Genomic DNA, 21560 nt, shown 5'->3' on the forward strand with positions numbered 1-21560 from the left:
ACCCTGTGGTACCCCCATAGAGACTGCCAGAGGTCCGGACATAAAATAAAAGGGTTCATAAATAAAAGGGTTCACAAAAAGGAAGATAAACTGTCCATCAAAACACTCCCACACACAGGGGATAAACTTAACTTATCTTCGAAGATTAAATAGATTGTGATTTTCTGCCAACATAAGTCAATGTCCGTGGGCTTCCACCAAATGCCCTGCAAGCTCAGCCTCCGGCGTCCAGCCAGGAGCTTCTCCTTTGCTGAATTGAGGCTATGTCTACACTTGACACTTACATGCGACTTCCGCTATCTAAATACGAAGATTGCATCAAAAATATAGGTCTAGACGCACAAAAGTCACATTGTGTGCAGCTTTCTCCTCAGTCTGGAGGCAATCAGGCTACTGAAAGCGCATACGATGTCATCAGCATTCTGCCTTCAAGTCTCCAGAAAACGTGTACTTTGGGAGCGAGAGGCTAACCTGTCTGCAATCCCTTTAGCTTTGATAGCTAGATTTCTGGCTAGCTACAGAGGTTAGCTCTAGTAGTTCGCTACTGCCATCAAGTTGTTGTTGTGCTATTATCAGATTTAGTCTGTTCCACCGTTTGCGGAATGCATATTTGCATTTGAATAATCCGGACACAATGTGTACACGGTAGACACATTTAAATGTAGGTGTAGACGCATGAAGTGTTAGGAATTCCATCAACAGAAGTCCATGGTCAGAATACAAAAGATGCCTGAACTGTCAAGTCTAGATACAGCCTGAAACAGCACCTTACATGCCCCATGTGTGTTGCAGCCTAACAAGGCTGAGTGGCTTTAGGTGCTGGCTGTGGCACTGCAGCCTAAAAATGTTGGTTGTGGGACGTGTCTTACACTCCAAACAATGGCTTTCCCCAGCCACATATAATATAAATTATTATATTATGTTACATTATTTGAGCAAATGCCCAACCTTTTCCCCCTGAATTATATTGGTACCACTCTCTCCTAAATCCATAAATGACCAAGTTAGAGCAGAGCGCTGTACACCTTGAGAATGATTTACATTGAATTGTTGACTCACAATTTTCAATCAATCATTCAGTAAACAAAAGTTCCATTCTGTCTTCCTAAACTATTTCCACTCTCTAGTTGTTGTATACACATTTTCCCGGCTTTCAGCTTCCTCTAAATGCATGCTATTCAATCGATCACTGCCGATCACCTGCTCGCCCGTCCAGCATCACTACTCTGGACGGCTCTGACTTAGACTACGTGGACAACTACAAATACCTTTGTGTCTGGTTAGACTGTAAACTCTCCTTCCAGACTCACATTAAGCATCTCCAATCCAAAATTAAATCTAGAATCGGCTTCCTATATCGCAACAAAGCATCCTTCACTCATGCTGCCAAACATACCCTCGTAAAACTGACCATTCTACCGATCCTCGACTTCGGTGATGTCATCTATAAAATAGCCTCCAACACTCTACTCAACAAACTGGATGCAGTCTATCACAGTGCCATTAGTTTTGTCACCAAAGCCCCATACACTACCCACCATTGCGACCTGTACGCTCTCGTTGGTTGGCCCTCGCTTCATACTCGTTGCCAAACTCACTGGCTACAGGTTATCTACAAGTCTCTGCTTGGTAAATCCCTGCCTTATCTCAGCTCACCGGTCACCATAGCAGCACCCACTCGTAGCACACGCTCCAGCAGGTATATCTCACTGGTCACCCCCAAAGCCAATTCCTCCTTTGGTCGTCTTTCCTTCCAGTTCTCTGCTGCCAATGACTGGAACGAACTGCAAAAATCTCTGAAGCTGGAGACTCATATCTCCCTCACTATCTTTAAGCACCAGCTGTCAGAGCAGCTCACAGATCACTGCACCTGTACATAGCCCATCTGTAAACAGCCTATCTATCTACCTACCTCATCCCCATACTGTATTTATTTATTTATCTTGCTCCTTTGCACCCCAGTATCTCTACTTGCACATTTATCTTCTGCACATCTACCATTCCAGTGTTTAATTGCTATATTGTAATTACTTCGCCACCATGGCCTATTTATTGCCTTAACTTACCTCATTTGCACTCACTGTATATAGACTTTTTGTTTTCTTTCGTTCTACTGTATTATTGACTGTATGTTTTGTTTATTCCATGTGTAACTCTGTGTTGTTGTATGTGTCGAATTGCTGTGCTTTATCTTGGCCAGGTCGCAGTTGCAAATGAGAACTTGTTCTCAACTAGCCTACCTGGTTAAATAAAGGTTAAATAATTATTTAAAATATATATATATATGTTTTTCTATTATTCCAAGCATAGTATTCCTTGTGAACATTTTTCTCTATGTGTAGATGTATCTTTCCCCTCTTTGAGAATAACGTAGATAGATGGATATATAGAGAGAGAGCAAGAGAGGGGAGACAGAGAGAGTGAGAGAAAAAAGAGAGAGATTGCCTAGCCCAGGACAGTCTAGTCGTCTCTTCTTATCTCTCTGTGTGGTCCTGGCCCCTGTAGCTGCTGAATGAATCAGACTGCAGTGTCAAACCTTTTCTCAGCCAGAAGGGGCACCTTGACGACAGCCAAATGTGAATCGGCAGCACATGTCGATGTCCGCTTGGACTCTTGTCCAGCTTTACAGCTTAACACCTTCCATTATGAATTACAGCCCACCTTTTATAACCCCAACATCTGCCAGTCGCTTCTGCCACACTGCCCTCTGTAATCTCTGCACTAACCCTCTCTCTTTATCCAGATGTTTCTGTCTCTCTCTGTCTTTCTCTCTATTCTCTCTCTCTCTCTCTCTCTCTCTCTCTCTCTCTGTTTCTCTCTCTGTTTCTCTCTCTCCTTGTTTCACTCAATCTCTTTTTCTTTCTGTCTCTCTTTCTTTCTCTCTCCAGCTACACAGGCCATGCTCCGACTGATTTGCCGCTGACAGTTCCCGGTCAGTCAGAGCATGGGAGTAAACAGTGTGGAGAGAGAAGCAGGGTATGAGAGGCAGGCGACACTCCTGCTAATTTGATTGTCAGCATAAGGCAATCCAGACCCATTTAGCTCAAATGCAGCACAGTGCTTATTCTCACACCTCAGTTCCTACATTGTTTTTAGTCAAAATTGCCAATATGCCCTGAAATAACCTGTTGTAGTACTGAGTGGTAACTCTAATGATGCAGACAATGGCAGCTGCTGTGATGAGATACTGAGCAGTGCGTACAAAAGAGACCTACAATTTCTCAGAGAGCGAGATGTCTTTGCATCCTCTCTTATCGATTTAAAATGAATATTTTTCGGCATCTCATTTATAATATTCAACCCACTGTAATTATAGCTCTGTATCCGACAGCAAAATCCATTGACGTAATGAATTGATTGTCAAGGAGGGAGAACTGGAACATGCTAATTGCGTGCACTGAGCAGTGGTGTGCTGTGTGTGCATAGCTCCTAGGAGCCTTGTTCCGTTTCACACAAAATGACTGGCTCAAATGGCACCCCATACCCTATTTAGTATACTTTTGACCAAAGTAGTGCACTATATTGGGAATAGGGTTCCATTAGGGACACAACCAATGGTGTTTTCTTTTAGACATTCCAGGGTCAGAGAGGGAGAGAGGCTTGTAGCTCTGGCATTAAATGACGCTAATGCTGATGGACAAAGACAATGTCGGTGCCCAGACGCCCACTGGTATCTGGCCAACAATGCTGTCGAGGAGGGGACTAAGACAAGATGCTCCTCAGACCTTGCTGCCCACTGATGCTTTTGCTTTCCAAACAGTGTTGGTAGAGGCTGTGTCCCAAATGGCATCCTATTCCCTACATAGTGCACTACATTTTACCAGAGCGTAGGGCTCTATATAGTGCACTATATTGGGAGTAGGATGCCATTTGGGATGCAAGCAGAATGATTAATAATGCATCTCTACATTATCTGCTTTGCTAAGCTGAGACATACAGAGAGCTGAGACAGGCAGAGGAGAGGGGCTGAGGAGAGCCGATAGCCTCTTAAAACCTATCATTTATGGTGTTTGTCCTGTGGAATTTGCACTCACTGTCTACTTGGTCCAGCAAAATGGTGCTGCTCTCAGCCGATTACCAGACAGGGGGGAGGGGGGATTGGTTAGTTCTGCGGCAGTCAGACACTCTGGGATCTGACAGGTTTTTTCCTCGTTCCCGTCAGTTGGGTGCTTTAGCCCTCCGCTCCTCTCCTATTCCACACTGGAGCTCTGAATGCCAGCCTCCCTCCCCTGCTGATGCAACAGCTTCCAGGCACTGTGCCGCCTGCCGCTAGCTGCAACTCAGAGCCAAGGTCACATTATTTTCAAGAACAAGCAACACAAAATGCCAAAAGGTGAAAAGGCAGTCTGGAACAAGTTCATCCTGTACTATGATTTAATGGGATAATTCAAATGAAATAATTCAGAGGGTTACCAAGATTAGAACAGACTGTTACATAAACCCAGGGATTGTTCCCATTTTAACTTGTGGACCACAGCAACTGTGCATTGAAAAACCCATGTTCCTGGCCTTCATCGCGATGGGCATGAATTGTGCGACTCAAGTAGAACGCAGGTCACAGAAAATGTACATTGTTAGTGGGATGGGGTGGGTATTGTATTATACTGTATGTTGTTTGGGGGTGGTTTTTGCTTTTTGTTTCTTTCATATATCTTTGTTTATCTGGGGTGCGTCTTGCAATCCAACCTGTGAGAGAAGAAGTAAAACATTTGGTGTCTGTAGTGCACTATTAATATTGGATGCCAATTGTCGTTAAAGCCCAACAAAGAACAACTCCTGTGGGCACCATAACCATGTGAGAGGACACAAACGCTGGCTGTGTGTGAGCTGTTTGGCCAGCCAACCCACTGCACTAAAGAGAACTTTAACTTTGAACAGCTTGTACTGAACTTTTATTTGGTATGGTGCAAACACTCGCTTAATTGGTGTTGTTTCATAAGTATCTGAAGTGATGCTAAGTAACCTATCGGCGTGACATTGATTTATGTTCTGATGAATGAGCTAGGCCTTTTCTTTTAAAGTTACTACCTGAAGATGTTATTTGTATATCCTGTTTTGCCTGCAACCCTGCCTCCTCCACGAGGGGTGTATTCATTACGTCTTGCAATAAAAACCATTTACCGTTCAAGATCCAAACGGAAGGAACCTACCTGAATTTGTCTAATAAAACCTCTTGTTTTCATTACAAACCGTTTTCCGTTTGGAGTAAACGGTTTCTGATGCAAAACGTTTTGCAACAGAATAAAAGCTTTCCAACAGAATCAGCATAATCAATACACCCCTGTCCTTCAGCTCTGAAACATGCCCGCGAGCAAGTGCCTAACTCCACACTTTACCACACTGGTGACAACCAGACAAAGCAATTTTAATTGAATTATGTGAATCCTAAAATCTGTATCGAGGCAAAGGCGTAGTGCAGTTAGGAAAACAATTATATTTAGGAAAACAGCTCACTTCTTGCAATTCTACACATTTTGCCATGAAGAGAGAAAAATATGTAGGTTTATAGCTAATCTCATGCTATTCTACACATTTTGCCATGAGGCTGAGGGAGAATATTTTCAGTTTTAAAGCTAATTTCCTATCATTTCAAAAAAAAATGGAGGGCTGCGGTGATGTATCCTACGCCACTGTATCGAGGAGTTTACGGAGATTACTTATTGCCTTTGTCCTCTAACACATTCCTCACTCCTCCTCACCTTTCTTATTGTTTATTTGATTCATTTGCTGTATCTGTTACTCCAGGCTACACAAATAAATAATCTGGAGCAACTGGCTCCATCCCCGGGCTCATGATTTATTTACACATAATGATGGATAGAAATAGAAAAAGGAGAGAATTATATAGGCCGCCCTAAATCAGAAAAGTTTATCGCCAGACCGTATACCTGCTATTTCCTGTAGGTCAACACGTACACAACTGCTTTTCCTAAACAGGTGTTATGTCAGCCTATTTGTTTAATTTAGGCTAGTGATTTGGAGATGGCAATAAGGTATGCATGCATCAATTTGGGATAACCATACATCAGACAAATAACTGGATATGCCTAAACCTTTGTATAAAGACATTACAGACATAAGGGATATTTTTCCATTTTTGATTGAGCTCAGATTATTTAGGTATGTGGTGATATTTCCCTTTAAATGTTGTCCTTAAAGTATAGTATGTAGGCATACATACTGTATGGGGTGCTAAGAGTTTAAAAGATTATAGCTTTTGCATCACAAATCAAATAAAATGGTACCCTCTCCCCTATATAGTGGACTACTTTTGACTCTGGGGTGCCATTTTGGACGCATTTGGGATGCAGCCCTGGTCTCTCCTGCTGACCACTGCTCAAGTCATTAGAATTGCCTCTGGGAAGAGTAGAATTTCTGAGGGAGACTTGGTCAATTTTCTGGAAACAGAGCCAATTAAAGATGGTGAGCCACATGATTATTACTCATTACAGATCACACTCAGGTCACATAACCTGGCCGTAAAATCACACTGCAGACAATTATTGATTGTTTTAGAGAAACGTTTCACTTGTATCGTTCAATGATTGAAGTTTAAGTAACCGGGTATTATAATCAGTTCAATTTTTCTCCCCTATTTGTCTTTGTCCTTACACTTTATAGGGAGAGATATTAGGGGCCCAAAAGGGTTACCATACTTTATACCTCCTTGACCTCTCTGCTCTTCTGTCATGTCGTGCCTAATGAAGACTCCACAAAGTCAATAAGGATGAGCTGAGCATGAGTGTTCCCAAATATGCAATGTGGGCTCTCTAATGAAAGCATGGCTGAATTAATAATAGAGAGAGCAGAGCAGAAGTAGAGAGACGAGAGGGAGAGATCAAGAGCTGAAAGGGTGCAGTCCGACCCCTCAAAGAGCATCTTGCCGTCCCTTTCCAATCTCCGCCAGTTGAAGTTCAATCATTTATTTATATTTATAAACTTGGTGGTTTGAGCCCTGAATGCAGATTGGCTGAAAGCTAGGGTATATCAGACCATATACCACGGGTATGACAAAACATTTATTTTTACTGCTCTAATTACGTGGATAACCAGTTTATAATAGCAATAAGGTACCTAGGGGGTTTGTGGTTTATGGCCAATATACCACGGTTCCTAAGAATAGCCCTTAGCTGTGGTATATTGGCCATATACCTCACCCCCTCGTGCCTTATTGCTTAATTATACCACACCGTTGATGAATAATCGTTTCTGATTGGCTTGAAGGGCATTCAAGAGCATGCATTATTTCCCTATAACGCACAGTATAATTGCACGGTATAATTCAGGGGTTATGAAGTTAATTCTTACATGTTCTATTTTTGAGCTGCTTTTGAAAGCAAATGTTGAATTGAAAACATTATTGGCATTGTTGAATTCGATTTTCATAATAGCAAGCTAGGATGATGGTTTGGTTACCAAGGCAATAGTAGCGATCTAGCTAGTTAGTAAACTTGATAGCTACTTCAGTGGATGTTGTCACATTTCTACTGGCAAATTGATACATTTCTACTGGCAAATATGTTAATTAATAGCCCTGGTATAAAAGGGATAATCAATTTAGGGCTCTATGAGTTGTCTGGAAAAAAATGCAACTCCGTGGAAGGTGAGTTCCACTTCGCTAACATGTCGTGCAACACACCTTCCACGTTGTGCATTATTTTCCAGAGAACACATAGCCCCTCGTTGATTATCCCTTGCGAATTTCCAAGATAAATACTATCAGGGCTCTCAGTCGTGTTGATTTATTTACTATTTCCTTGACGTGGTTTCGAACTGCTACCTGAAAATGGGTTTATTGATTCAACATAAAATTCAGTTATGACTTCCTGCTGGATGGAAGAAAAAACCTACTCTGCATTTGTTACTGCCATCACAGTGCTTGATATAATGAAATATTGATTAAACAGCTATCAAAGTATGAAATTACATTTTCATTTAGTTGCTCCATTATGTCCCTTCATTGCACTTGAAGCATTCAGGCATATTATATCCTGCAATTTCACATTTATATCATCTTACACGGAGTTCCTCATTTGAAATGCCTCAAACCCAGTGTTATGTTTCATGCTGTTGTTTGTCCTCACTCCCACTAGATGAAGTCTACAGAAGTGGACCAAGGGCTTTTCACAGACACCTACTGTAAAGTGTGCAGCGCTCAGCTCATCTCCGAGTCCCAGAGGGTTGCCCACTATGAGGTGAGGAATACTTATTATTCTACATGAATACTTCTCAACCCCCACCATGCAGAGTTAGAGACCAGACACACCACAATGAACATCAGTTGTACGCAGTAGATCACCTGCTGGGTGTCAACAAACTGTGGTGATTCATTCATCATGTAGAATAATAGTCGATGTTCTGTGGTGAGAGGCAATAGGACATCCGCCCGCTGTGCACGGCCAACGTTCGTATTAGTCTGTCTTGTCAAGATGAGCAAGGGAGACAGAGGTTTAGTCAGGGATCGAACCCCAGTCTCCAGGGGCCATAGATTTTTACATTTTTTACATTTTAGTCATTTAGCAGACGCTCTTATCCAGAGCGACTTACAGTAGTGAATGCATACATTTCATACATTTTTTTTTGTTGCTGGCCCCCCGTGGGAATCGAACCCACAACCCTGGCGTTGCAAACACCATGCTCTACCAACTGAGCTACAGGGTGGTCTGAGGGTGGCAGTGCTATGGCTAAACCAACCACCAGCACATCCCTCATCCGTTTACCAGACAATCCAACCATTATTAACCAAGGCTTAGGTCATACTGTTTGTTCTGTGTCAGTCAGCACCGCTCAGCAGCAGCAGCAATCGCAAACGGCAGAGGGCTGCATTTTTAAAATGTCAATAAGCACGACTCACCTGGATTCACCCAATTATTCTTAATTATTAAGTTAAAGTGCTGACGAACAGCAAACACTGCCAGGCCCCATCGCCCTCCATGACCACCAGGTTTGTCGACAACCAGAGATTGCAGAAGAGGTTCTCTATCCGTGTGTTTCAGCAGTGCTTGAGTTTGGCCAGTGCTCACTTCTGCTTGACTACCTTCACCTCTTATACAAATCAAATCAAATGTTATATGGCACATACACATATTTAGCAGATGTTATTGCGGGTGTAGCAAAATGCTTGTACAGTAGAAGGGCTCAGATTATTTCAAATGAAAATGTGTTCCGGCACTTGTTTCATTCTAGTCCAAGCACAGCGGCTGGCTAAAGGGAGGTAACTGGTCTCTTCTGTACTCCAGATGCCGCCTTTCACTCACTGTCACACAGAGTCAGATGGCCAGAACACAGCGTCTGACTGCAGGGCCCATGGTATGGACATCAGGAATAATGGGAGCTGAATGGACTCATATAACACTTCCTTCATGCGGTTTAAGTTTTTATCCGAGTGCTTGCCCTGCCCACAACGGACCGTTGGTCACTGAGTTTGCTACCGTTGCAACTATTCCTGATCGCTCTGATGAAACGTTACACTCGATACTGCTATTTCTGATAGCTATGAAATGTGCTATCTGAGTGATTCCTCATGAAACTGGAACAAAAAAAGACTGCGATTTCGGGGATTTTTACTACATGTAATCCATAGAAGGGTCCTTTGGAGGAAGGATTGTTGACATATATTTGGCATTTGTATCTTAAAGCATAATTTCTGAATAATTGAAGTTGGAATATTTGTGACATTTTGGCCTCACTCAGGCCTCTTTCAAGACTCCATAATGTTTAATCTGTAGGTGCTACAAAGCAAACGTTGGTGTCATATGAAGCTTTACCACTTTCTCAGTAATATGAGTAGTTTTTTTTTTTATGAGTAGTTTTTTTATTTCAATAACACATTTCTTACATACATTTATGAATATAAAACAAAAAAATACAAACATGATTATAGAAAAAATGAGTTTGTTGTTTGGCAAATTTTTCTATATATTTTCAAATATAATATACCCTATGGGACTATCTGCTTCTTTTAGAGTTATGATCCAATTTGTAAACATTACCAACAGAGTGAACGTGAAAAATGTATTCAAAATGGCTGCCCTCAGCTGATAATTTGCAGGATGTGCGATGATAAAAGTAAAAGGAGGGCTGTGATTGGTTACATTGCCTACTATAACAATGTCTTTGTATAAAATGGGCCATAACTTTTAAAAAAAACTCATGGAGGTCCCACTCTGGAACTTTGATATGCCCGTAGAGTATATTGTGCTCAACAATGGGGCGGCAGGGTAGCCTAGTGGTTAGCGCCTTGGGCTAGTAACCGCAAGGTTGCAAGTTTGAACCCCCGAGCTGACAAGGTACAAATCTGTTGTTCTGCCCCTGAACAAGGCAGTTAACCCACTGTTCCTAGGCTGTCATTGAAAATAAGAATTTGTTCTTAACTGACTTGCCTAGTTAAATAAAGATAAAATACATTTAAAAGTTAGCCAAATCAAAAATATTAATACATTTCTATAAGAAATGTGTTATTGAAATGATAATACTGCTCATATTACAGAGCGAGCTGTAAATCTTCAAATAACACTAACTTTTACTTTGTGGCACATACAGATGAAATATTATGGAGTCTTAAAGGAGACCAGAGTAAGGCCAAAATGTCACAAATATTCCAACTTCAATAAATTATTTCTCAATAATGCTTTAATATACAAATATCAAATATATGTCAACATTCCTTCCTTTAAAGGAACCTTCAATGGATTAAATGTAGTGAAAACCCCCAAAAGTCATGGTCTTTTTTTGTTATAGTTTCGTGAGGAATCAGCCATATATACTTTGATCATGTTTTAGATCATGTATTACTCCCAAATAATTGTATCCCCCATTCTCTGATTAGTCTGTGTTAATATGAGACAAACTATGTTCAGAGTTCAGACAGTGTGCAGTCCATTGGGGTTGAGTGAGGATGAGGACCGACTGTATTTAGTCTGCTGGGATTAAATGAAGATGAGGATTACACCAATCAATCAATCAATCAATCAATCAATCAATCAGTCAGTCAGTCAGTCAGTCAATCAATCAATCAATCAATCAAATGTATTTATAAAGCCCTTTTTACATCAGCCAATGTCACAAAGTGCTATTCAGAAACCCAGCCTAAAACCCCAAACAGCAAGCAATGCAGATGTAGAAGCACGGTGGCTCGGAAAAACTCCCTCTAAACGCCGGAACCTAGGAAGAAACCTAACGAGAAACCAGGCTCTGAGGGGTGGCCAGTCCTCTTCTGGCTGTGCCGGGTGGAGATTATAACAGTACATAGTCAAGATGTTCAAAGGTTCATAGATGACCAGCAGGGTCAAATAATAATAATCACAGTGGTTGTAGAGGGTGCAACAGGTCAGCGCCTCAGGAGTAAATGTCGGTTGGCCTTTCATAGCCGAGCATTCAGAGCTACAGTAGAGACAGCAGGTGCGGTAGAGAGAGAGAGTCGAAAACAGCAGGTCCGGGTCAAGGTAGCACGTCTGGTGACAGGTCTGGGTTCTATAGCCGCAGGCAGAACAGTTGAAACTGGAGCAGCAGCAGGTGTACTGGGGACAGCAGGTGGACTGGGGACAGCAAGGAGTCATCAGGCCAGGTAGTCCTGAGGCATGGTCCTAGTGCTCAGGTCCTCTGAGAGAAGAGAGAAAAGAGAGAAAGCGAGAGAGAGTTAGAGGGGTGCACTTTCACTGGGGACACCACATTCTGAAATTGCATTTTTGTCCCCCCCCCCCAGTTTTATCATTGGAATGTGATACAAAACGAGGAAACAGTGCTTTAGAACCATGCGGACGCCTCCGAAGTTTGTAGGCTGTTTGGAATGTTTATCCGACTGGATAAAAAATGTATAATAATAATAATCATTATGTCCCCCCCACTTCAAAAACCAAAGTTGCGCCCCTGGATTACACTGTGGTGCAGTGCAGTGCAGTCCAGTGTGGTAGTAATGTGAACTGACCATGGGTAACAACAGAACCAAAGTGCTGAGGATGGGATCTCTGAGAGCAGGAAGTAGTTGTACCCCACTGTGTAAAATATTCATTTAGTTATTGTCTGCTGTGTTGTGACTGCACCACTTGGCCTGTTGCCTCCTGCATATGTAGTGTATCTGTGATCTAAGAAGCCTCTGCCTCTAATGCAATGTGACTTGTTTGGGGCATAGTGACGAAGAAGACTCAATGAGGAAAACAGGCAAGTGTCACACAACTTTCTTCCAGTCACAGAGTTTATCCTGTGTTTGTTCGGAGAGAGAGAGAGAGAGAGACACTCTTGTGCCGTAAATTGTCTTATGCCTTAGATTAGTAGATATGTTGTTTATGCTTCGTTTGAACTTTCCGACTACGTATGGTATTTTCTCCTTTAATCCGATGTTGTACGTTTGAAAACGTTAAAATACTCTTCCTGAGTTTAACAAGGTTTCCTTGTGTAATGCAAACTCAGAATTTCAATTGTCGAAAAGAAACCTGGTTGACGTAATGCACCCTTGACTTGAATCCTAACGTTGAGATTGATGCAGGCTATGCCTTTTCAAGTTGAGATTGAAAACTTCATTATTTCAGCATTGCATTGAGCTGTTAATCTCCACTTCAAACACATCAAAGCCATAGGTCTGATGTAGAGGGGATCCGAATGGTCTGGTCCTACAGTTCAAAGAATTATTCTCTCCGCCGGGTCACATTTATCATGGGTCCCAAATGGCACCCTATTCCCTATAGAGTGCACTACTTTTGACCAGAGTCCTATTGGCCCTGATCAAAAGTAGAGAACTACAGTATATAGGGAATATGGGGACATTTAGTATCCAGACTTAATTATGCCTTTGATCCTCAAATAAATGTAATGGGTTTAGCATGTGTTGATAGGACTCAGGAGGTATAGGCCTAGGTACAGCAGTATTGCAGTAAGTTCAACCTTTATGCAACTTTCAACCTCCATGCAATTCCTGCTGTGGTTTCACACATATCTAATAATATCCCATTGCTTCAAGCTGTATTTGCTTGTTTATGGTAATGAAATTGACTTGCAGCTGATTAGAACTAGACCCAAGTGAGAAATCCCAGCGCATCTACTGTACATGATAGGATCCAGTGCTTTAAAGATAATTATTCTTTAGTAATTTCAGTTTCAGGACAATTACCTGCCACACCCTGTATATTTTCCACAGATTACAGTACCATGTATTTTACTTTACTTTGGTTAGAATAATCTAATTCTCCATCGCTGGGAATTCTGCCTGTCAGCTGCAAATTGTCAGCACTTCTTAGACTTTTCTTTTTTTCTTTGTTTAGGGCAACAAATAGGCTGTATCGCACAGCAGCTGTATTGTACATGAGATTTTGCAGGGCATGCACCACCTGATTTACACGTTTTGTTTCCAGTGCAGAATAGCACCCGGGTTTTACAATGACAATAGCACACAATTGTTTTTGTATTGTTTTTCCAGCAGCAGTGGCATTCAGTGGAATTTGATGGCCAATCTGGATACCCTGGTTCTGTCCTAAAGGGCACCCTATTCCCTTTATTGTGCACTACTTTTGACCTGAGCCTATAGGTCAAAAGTAGTGCACTATGTACAGTGCCTTCAGAAAGTATTCGCACCCCATTACGTTTTCCACATTTTGTTGTAATACAGCCTGAATTTAAAATTGATTACATTTTGATTTTGTGTCACTGGCCTACACACATCATATCATACCCCATCATATCAAAGTGGAATTATGTTTTTAGAATGTTTTTTTTTACTGTTTAGTTACAGTTTGGTTTTAAATCAGCTTGAAAATCTATAGCAATACTTGAATATGGTTGTCTAGCAATGATCAACCACCAATTTGATAGCTTTAAGAATTTTAAAACTAATAATGTGCAAATATTGTACAATCCAGGTGTGGAAAGTTCGATGAGATTTTCCCGGAAAGACTGCCAAAGGTGATTCTAATATAGTTGTGAATACTTACACTACCGTTCAAAAGTTTGGGGTCACTTAGAAATGTCCTTGTTTTAGAAAGAAAAGCACATTTTTTGTTTATTAAAATAACATCAAATTGATCAGAAATACAGTGTAGACATTGTTAATGTTGTAAATGACTATTGTAGCTGGAAACGGCAGATTTTTTATTGAATATCTACATAGGCGTACAGAGGCCCATTATCAGCAACCATCACTCCTGTGTTCCAATGGCACGTTGTGTTAGCTCATCCAAGTTGATCATTTTGAAAACCCTTTTACAATTATGTTAGCACAGCTGAAAACTGTTGTTCTGATTAAAGAAGCAATTAAACTGGCCTTCTTAGACTAGTTGAGTATCTGGAGCATCAGAATTTGTGGGTTCGATTACAGGCTCAAAATGTCCAGAAACAAAGAACTTTCTTCAGAAACTCGTCAGTCTATTCTTGTTCTGAGAAATTAAGGCTATTCCATGCGAGAAATTGCCAAGAAACTGAAGATCTCGTACAACGCTCTGTACTACTCCATTCACAGAACAGCGCAAACTGGCTCTAACCAGAATAGAAAGAGGAGTGGGAGGCCTCGGTGCACAACTGAGCAAGAGGACAAGTACATTAGAGTGTCTACTTTGGGAAACAGGCGCCTCACAAGTCCTCCACTGGCAGCTTCATTAAATAGTACCCGCAAAACACCAGTCTCAATGTCAACAATGAAGAGGCGACTCCAGGATGCTGGATTAAATTTTGCTAACATTAGATAGTTAATCCAGAGATTCTTACCTTTGCCTCGATTCGACAGTCTCATCCAGATCATCCTGGCATTTGTAGTTCTTTATGATAGCCACATTAGCAGCTAATAAGCATTTCATTTTGGAGGGGTAAATACAGGCGAATATATTGATAAAAATCACTTTGTCCTAGAGAGATTTACACGGTTATCAAAACATCACGCCAGGGTAAGCCTACACGAAACACAGCCCGAAAATCCCCTTTGGGAAAAATGAATGCTTGCGAATGATATACTGAAATGAACGGTGGAAAAATGATTGGAACCATTTCTTTGTTTGACCACTCGGTTTTATGGGTATTATGACTGATACTGTGGTACTCTATTGTGTGACAGACAGTGTGTGTTCGGTGGCTCTAGTCGAGAGGGACTGGTCAGTCAGTTAAGCTTACAATGTGGATCACAGCAGGGCTGCAGTGGAATTATATACTTGTGCTTATGAGGACTGATTCAAAGCTGTCACCACAACAGTATGCATATACCCAACCCAAGAAGTACAGCTTTTACTCATTGAGCCAAAGGATAGTTGGTAGCTATGGAACCCAGTACTTCCGATCTTCAGGTCCCACATGATTTAATGAACACCAATTGATAACATTTTCCCCCAACTGTATGTGAAAGATAGCACTGTTTACCAACAACGATCAAACCACATTGACTAATAGTCTTGTTCACCATTTGTGTCTATGTAGTGATTTGTTTTGATGTTTTTCTGCACGTACCGCTTACATCCTACATGCATAGATACATTTATTTCATCCCTATTTGTTTGGTACCATTCATCTGTCTAAGTCTCTCTCTCTCTCTCTTTTTCTCAGAGTGTGTGTGTTGCTTCCTTGCCCTCTGCCTATATGTTTTGTTCACTGGATTCCCGGATTCAGGATTCCTGGCTCGTGAATAGGTATGAAGAGCAAGATAGAGAATAGGGGTGACCAGAGGGCTTAATGTCTACACTTGGTCATATAGCGATACCGTCTGCCTTCAAGGATACCCTCTTCCTATAGACATGTTCAACAGGCATTATTATAATTATCATGGCCCAGTTCTCTCCTCCAGTGTCGAAAACTCCCTGACTGTCTCTGTGATTGTTGTTGTCCTATAAGACCCCTTTGTGCCACTGAGGGTGAATGTATACTAATGCCAACAGAATCAAATTGATGTTACGTACATGTCTCATCCTATTCTTATCCAAGGAGCCGTTTAATGTACATGCGGGTTGTTCTGTGGTATGTCCTATATCATTCAGTGCCAATTCCGTTGCAGTGCCAGTCTTATAGGATCTTGGAATTTCATTCAAATCTTGGGTGAGAAATACAAATTCAAGTGGAAATATGTTTTGAGGATGTGAAGCTGCATGTGGTCTTTGTTTATGGACTGTGCTTACAGGATCAGCAGTGGTAATACTGAGGGATGTCCTTAAGGCAACTCCCTCTACTATACTCAACTTTGGCCCTTTCCTGCCCCTTCGATCTCAGCTTTTCATACGCATACGAGTATATCGACAAGCGAATCTGCATCCCTCATGTCTAGTGGCTCTGACCTTTTGACAATATGGATTTTATGAGAGGAGGATAAGGGAAGCACCGTGGCGGAATAGTGTTATTTACGTAGTTTAGTAGTAGACTGTCTTGTATTTTGAAATAGCTACAGTACTAGTGCTGAGCGATTAGGGCTTTTTAAGGTTGGTTCAGTTTCAGTCCGGTTTTTGAAAAATAGTCCAGTTTTTCAATTTCGGTTTTGATTATTATCATTGTTTAACACTAAATGCATTATGTGGGTGGATGCTGTATCAACACAGAATAAAACATTTAATAAAAGCCCCATGGTGGTAGTGACTACTCATTATTACTTAACACTTATGAACCATCATTTATTCACATATCTAGGCTTTCATACAATATTTTAGTTGTGTATATCACACAGCCTCATTTGTCCCCCGTTTGTCGCAATCTGTTATGACTCAAATGTATTTGTCAGATTAAGAAAAACTCGATTTTGAGAGCTGGTTTAATTACTCCTCATGTATCATTAACCAGCAATGCCTAATTGTTACACTAGATCATGCTGTCAAATTCAGTTACTGAAAGTTGAGATACGTACAGTGTAGGTCTGCATGTGAGTAATGTTTACGCTTTTCCCATTTATTATTCGCTGTGTATTTAAAATTGGGTTGGGGAGTTAATGGGATGGAAATATTAGTCATTTCTATTGCTGACAAAAGGCAATAAATTAAAATGAGATTCAGGATCATCTTTGTGTCAGTAATTGATAATTAAGAAGGTTGAATAGTTAGGGTCTTTAGTAGTGTTCGTTTCAATGTAATCTGTGAGATGAAAATGCTGTTGTTCTCCCGCCCACGTCTGAAGGACTTTCAATTTGAAGGGCTTTTCAACATTAACATGTAAATGTATGTATTTCTTTGATGCATGCTAGCGATGAACAAACAGCAGACAACTGCATTGCTTTTTAACCCTGCTGTCACAAGGGTCTCACACTGGCCCATGTTTGGGTTACAGTAACATCATTTTCAATTGGTCAGTTCAGCTGTAGGCCTACTGGTCAGAGGTCCTTTACTCATTGCTCAACTACTACAAAGGTAGTGATTACAGGGTTCCCACCATTGAGAAGCTGTGTCAATAGATTAACCAAGCCATACAGGCAAGATCATCACCAACCTTGCATGCACTTGCTAGCAACGCATCTCTTCCAAACCTGCCGCCAGGCAAATGCTCTGGAGGTCTATCAAAATGGCAGGTGGCCTAATGGTTGAACTAACTACTGAAAGGTTGCCAGGTCAAATCCCCAAGCCAACAAGGTGAAAAATCTGTCGTTCTGCCCTTGATCAATGCAGTTAACCCCCCACAACAACAGCTCCCTGGGTGCCCAGTGTGGCAGCCCCCCGCACCACACCGATTCAGAGGGGTTGGGTTAAAAGCGAAAGTTAAGTGTCGGTTGGACCTTGTGCGCAATTGACGATAAAAATAAATGTAATCCTTTAATCTAAACAAGACCTGCATGAAACCTAAACGGTTTGAAACTCAAAGTTAAAACCTTATGTCAAAACATAAACTCCTAACTCTCTAAATATGACTCTTCAAGATGTTTGACTGGAGAGTGTTGTTGAGAGTCTCCAATATATTTCTGTATGTTCTGAGACTACAGCCTTTATAGAATATTTAATTGGAGTTTGTATTCTGTATTAGTATACTTAGGCAAGGCTTTATTAGTATCCTCAGGCAAGGCTTGGGGAGCGTTTATTATTAGAAATATTTTCTGCAAGATCAATTGTGACTCAGACCCTTTTAAATGGCACCACTGAGCTGAAACAGAGGTAGGTTGCGTCCAAAATAGCACTCTATTCTCTTATTGAGTGCACTACTTTTGACCAGACCCGAAAGTGTGACATTTGGGATGCTGTCGTGCTATATGGTAGACATCCTTATTTTTCTTTAATTAAGATTAAACAAGTTAGTTACGGTCTCAAATTATTCTGACAAGGGAGAGACAGGCTGGTGAGGCGAATTAAACTGGAATAGCATGAGATGCAGATCCTTCTCTCCACCGAGATAGAATTCTTTCATGATTTTGGCATGACTAAACTCCTAAGCTGAGGACTTTGGCAGGTTTTAATTAAAAAATATATAATGAACTAAAACCCCTAGTTTTTTCAGCCATATCTCTGAAGGATAGGAGAGGCTTGAATTTCCAATGTTGTGAATTTCAGCTTTGGTGCATGGTGGGCAAAAAGAGGGCAAAAGAATTGCTTTGTTCCTCGGGCATGTACATTTCCTGTGTTACAAATGGCATGAAATTGGGTGCAATCAATCAATATGTGAGATATAATGGACCCAAAAAGGCATTTTAAAAATCTATTTGGGGACATTAACATACACTACATGACCAAAAGAATGTGGACACCTGCTCGTCGAAAATCTAATTTCAAAATCATGGAGTTGGTTTGCTGGTATAACAGCCCCTGCTCTTCTGGGAAGGCTTTCCACTAGATGTTGGGGATTTGCTTCCATTCAGCCACACGAGCATTAGTGAGGTCAGGCACTGATGTTGGACGATTAGGCTGACAATCGGCATTCCAATTCATCCCAAAGGGGTTTGATGCGGTTGAAGTCAGGGCTCTGTGCAGGCCTGTCAAGTTCTTCCACACCGATCTCGACAAATGTATGGACCTCGCTTTGTGCACAGCGGCATGTTCATGCTGAAACACGAAATGGCCTTTCCCAAACTGTTGCCACAAAGTTGGAAACACAGAATTGTCTAGAATGTTATTGTATGCTCTAGCGTTAAGATTTCCCTTCACTTGAACTAAGGGGCCTATCCCAAACAATGAAAACAGCCCCAGACCAGTATTCCTCCTACACCAAACTTTACAGTTGGCACAATGCATTGGGGCAGGTAGTGTTCTCCTAGCATCCTACAAACCCAGATTTGGCCGTCGGACTGCCAGATGGTGTGATTCATCCCTCCAGAGAACGCGTTTCCACTGCTCCAGAGTCCAATGGTGACGAGCTTTACACCACTCCAGCCGACGCTTGGCATTGCGCATGGTGATCTTAGGCTTGTGTGTAGCTGTTCAGCCATGGAAGCCCATTTCATGAAGCTCCCGACGAACAGTTATTGTGCTGATGTTGCTTCCAGAGGCAGTTTGGAACTCGGTAGTGAGTGTTGCAACCGAGGACATATGATCAGCACTCAGCTGTTCTGTTCTGTGAGCTTGTGTGGTCTACCACTTGGCGGCTGAGCCGTTGTTGCTCCTAAACAATTCCACTTCACAATAACAGCACTTACAGTTGACTGGGGCAGCGCTAGAAGGGCAGAAATTTGATGAACTGACTTGTTGGAAAGGTAGCATCCTTTGACGGTGCCATGTTGAAAGTCACTGAGCTTTTTAGTAAGGCCATTCTACTGCCAATGTGGGTATATCGAGATTGCATGGCTGTGTGTTCGATTTTATACACCTGTCAGCAACAGGTGTGGCTGAAATAGCCAAATCCACTAATTTGAAAGTGTGTCTACATACTTTTGTGTATATGTTGTACTTTCTTGCCTTTAATCATGTAACATTTTGGCCTTCGTTTGGAGGGAAAATCTGTACTTTTATAGAGGGGAAAAGAAGAAAGCAGCCTCCCAATTTGTACCATAATTCTTGTTCATTTCTTTGCTGATTAAACTTCAGTAAGCCCCCAAATGCAATCATTTCTAAACACATCGCATACTGCAACTGCTAATGGTAAGAACAAAGGATTTTGAAGCCATGGGGAATAGGAATGAGGTATAATGTGAAGTGCTGTCAGAGAGGGAAAACAGAACATTTGAGGAGTCCTAGGGCATAGTAGGGAGTCTGTCCTTTGAGTTGCCAACTGAATTTTAAGGCACTATATCCTTTTCGATCCATGTCCCATTGAGGTTTGTTCCTACACCAGTGTTCCCTTTGAATGTCCCAGGCTATCAACCTAGTATGGCTCCCGAATTGCGCAGCGGTGTAAGGCACTGCATCTCAGTGCTAGAGCCATCACGACAGACCCTGGTTCGATCCCGGGCTGTATCACAACCGGCCGTGATCGGTAGACCCATAGGGCGGCGCACAATTGGCCCAGCGTCGTCCGGGTTAGGGGAGTGTTTGGGCCGGGGTAGGCCGTCATTGTAAAATAATAATTTGTTCTTAACTGACTTGCCTGGTTAAATGAAAAAGTATTATTATTTCCCAGGCCTGTATTTTCATGACATGTTTTTGGAAATGTATTCATTTTTTTCCCGATACTGTTGATCATATACACACAAACGTAATGTTACAACCTCAGCACATAATCAATTTGAAATGGTGTCTGAATCCTTTTCTTACTAAAGTGGTACTTATAGCCATTAGCCTGTCAGTGAGTTTGTTGCTTGTGATTCTGTTCCCGGTCCTTATGTCTCTCGTTGGCAATTATCTCTCCATATTTACAATATCAGGCATGACTTTTTTTTAAATGTAGTTTCTCCATGAACTGCTGCACTTACAAGTTGAAGAATTTAAAAGGTAATCAGTGGCCCTTGTCACAGGCCGGCTCATAGTCTGTGGCAAAAATGAGAGGACATCGACAACTGGTATAGGCCAATTCAAAATGTTCTTTATTATAAAACAAAACTATTAACTATAAACAAAGAAAAAGGAATGAGGTGTGGAAATGTCATAATGTAAGGTGTATGTAAGGTGCATGGATGCGTGAATATGTATGTGTAAACATGACTGAGTGGAAACTAAATACATCTACAAAGGAACAAACAAAACCGGATCATACCTGGAGGAGCAGGGAGAAAGAGAGCAAGCCCAGCGAGCCAGAAGCTCAGCGAGGAGCCAGACCCGACAGACCAGCGAGAGGTTAGTGGAGCAGTTGGTTAAATACCCTGAGCCCAGGTGGCTCCAATCACACCAGCTGCAATCACTAACGACCCTCCTCTGCCTGCAGGGGGAACCACCCCTGCACTGCAGAGGAGGAGCCGTGACACCCTCCCAACCAACAACTACTTGTTTTACCTCAAGCACCAAGCAATGTACACAGCAGAAGGGAGCTGAGTGCTGTTACATCCATTACATTTTTCACATGGATAACAGTCATCTATTCCGATGAGACATACACAACATACACTGTATACCAGGGGTTCACGACCCCATTTTGATATCTGAAAATTCTCGCGACCCCAACCATGTCAAAAAAAATATGTTACTTTTTTATTTGGGGCTATGGCAGTCAATTGAAAAACATTCTAACAGTATTTCTGATTGTCTTCTCAACTCACCCTCACATACTTTTAATGTGGTGCTATGACAGTGAAATGCAAATTAGTGTGACACAATGTCTCATAT

The 21560-nt window shown here is 41.6% G+C and overlaps 1 protein-coding gene across 1 annotated transcript in view; it reads left to right on the forward strand.

The window, feature by feature from the left end:
* The window catches only part of zmat4a (zinc finger, matrin-type 4a), a 159583-nt gene that overhangs the window by 27051 nt on the left and 110972 nt on the right, over nucleotides 1-21560 (forward strand). The window contains exon 2 of the mRNA XM_014170990.2: nucleotides 8094-8195. Within this exon, the coding sequence (XP_014026465.1) occupies nucleotides 8094-8195 (102 nt within the window). The remainder of the gene's footprint in view (nucleotides 1-8093; nucleotides 8196-21560) is intronic.

The sequence above is a fragment of the Salmo salar genome, chromosome ssa24 (assembly GCF_905237065.1).
Source record: "Salmo salar chromosome ssa24, Ssal_v3.1, whole genome shotgun sequence".
Taxonomy (NCBI): Eukaryota; Metazoa; Chordata; class Actinopteri; order Salmoniformes; family Salmonidae; genus Salmo; species Salmo salar.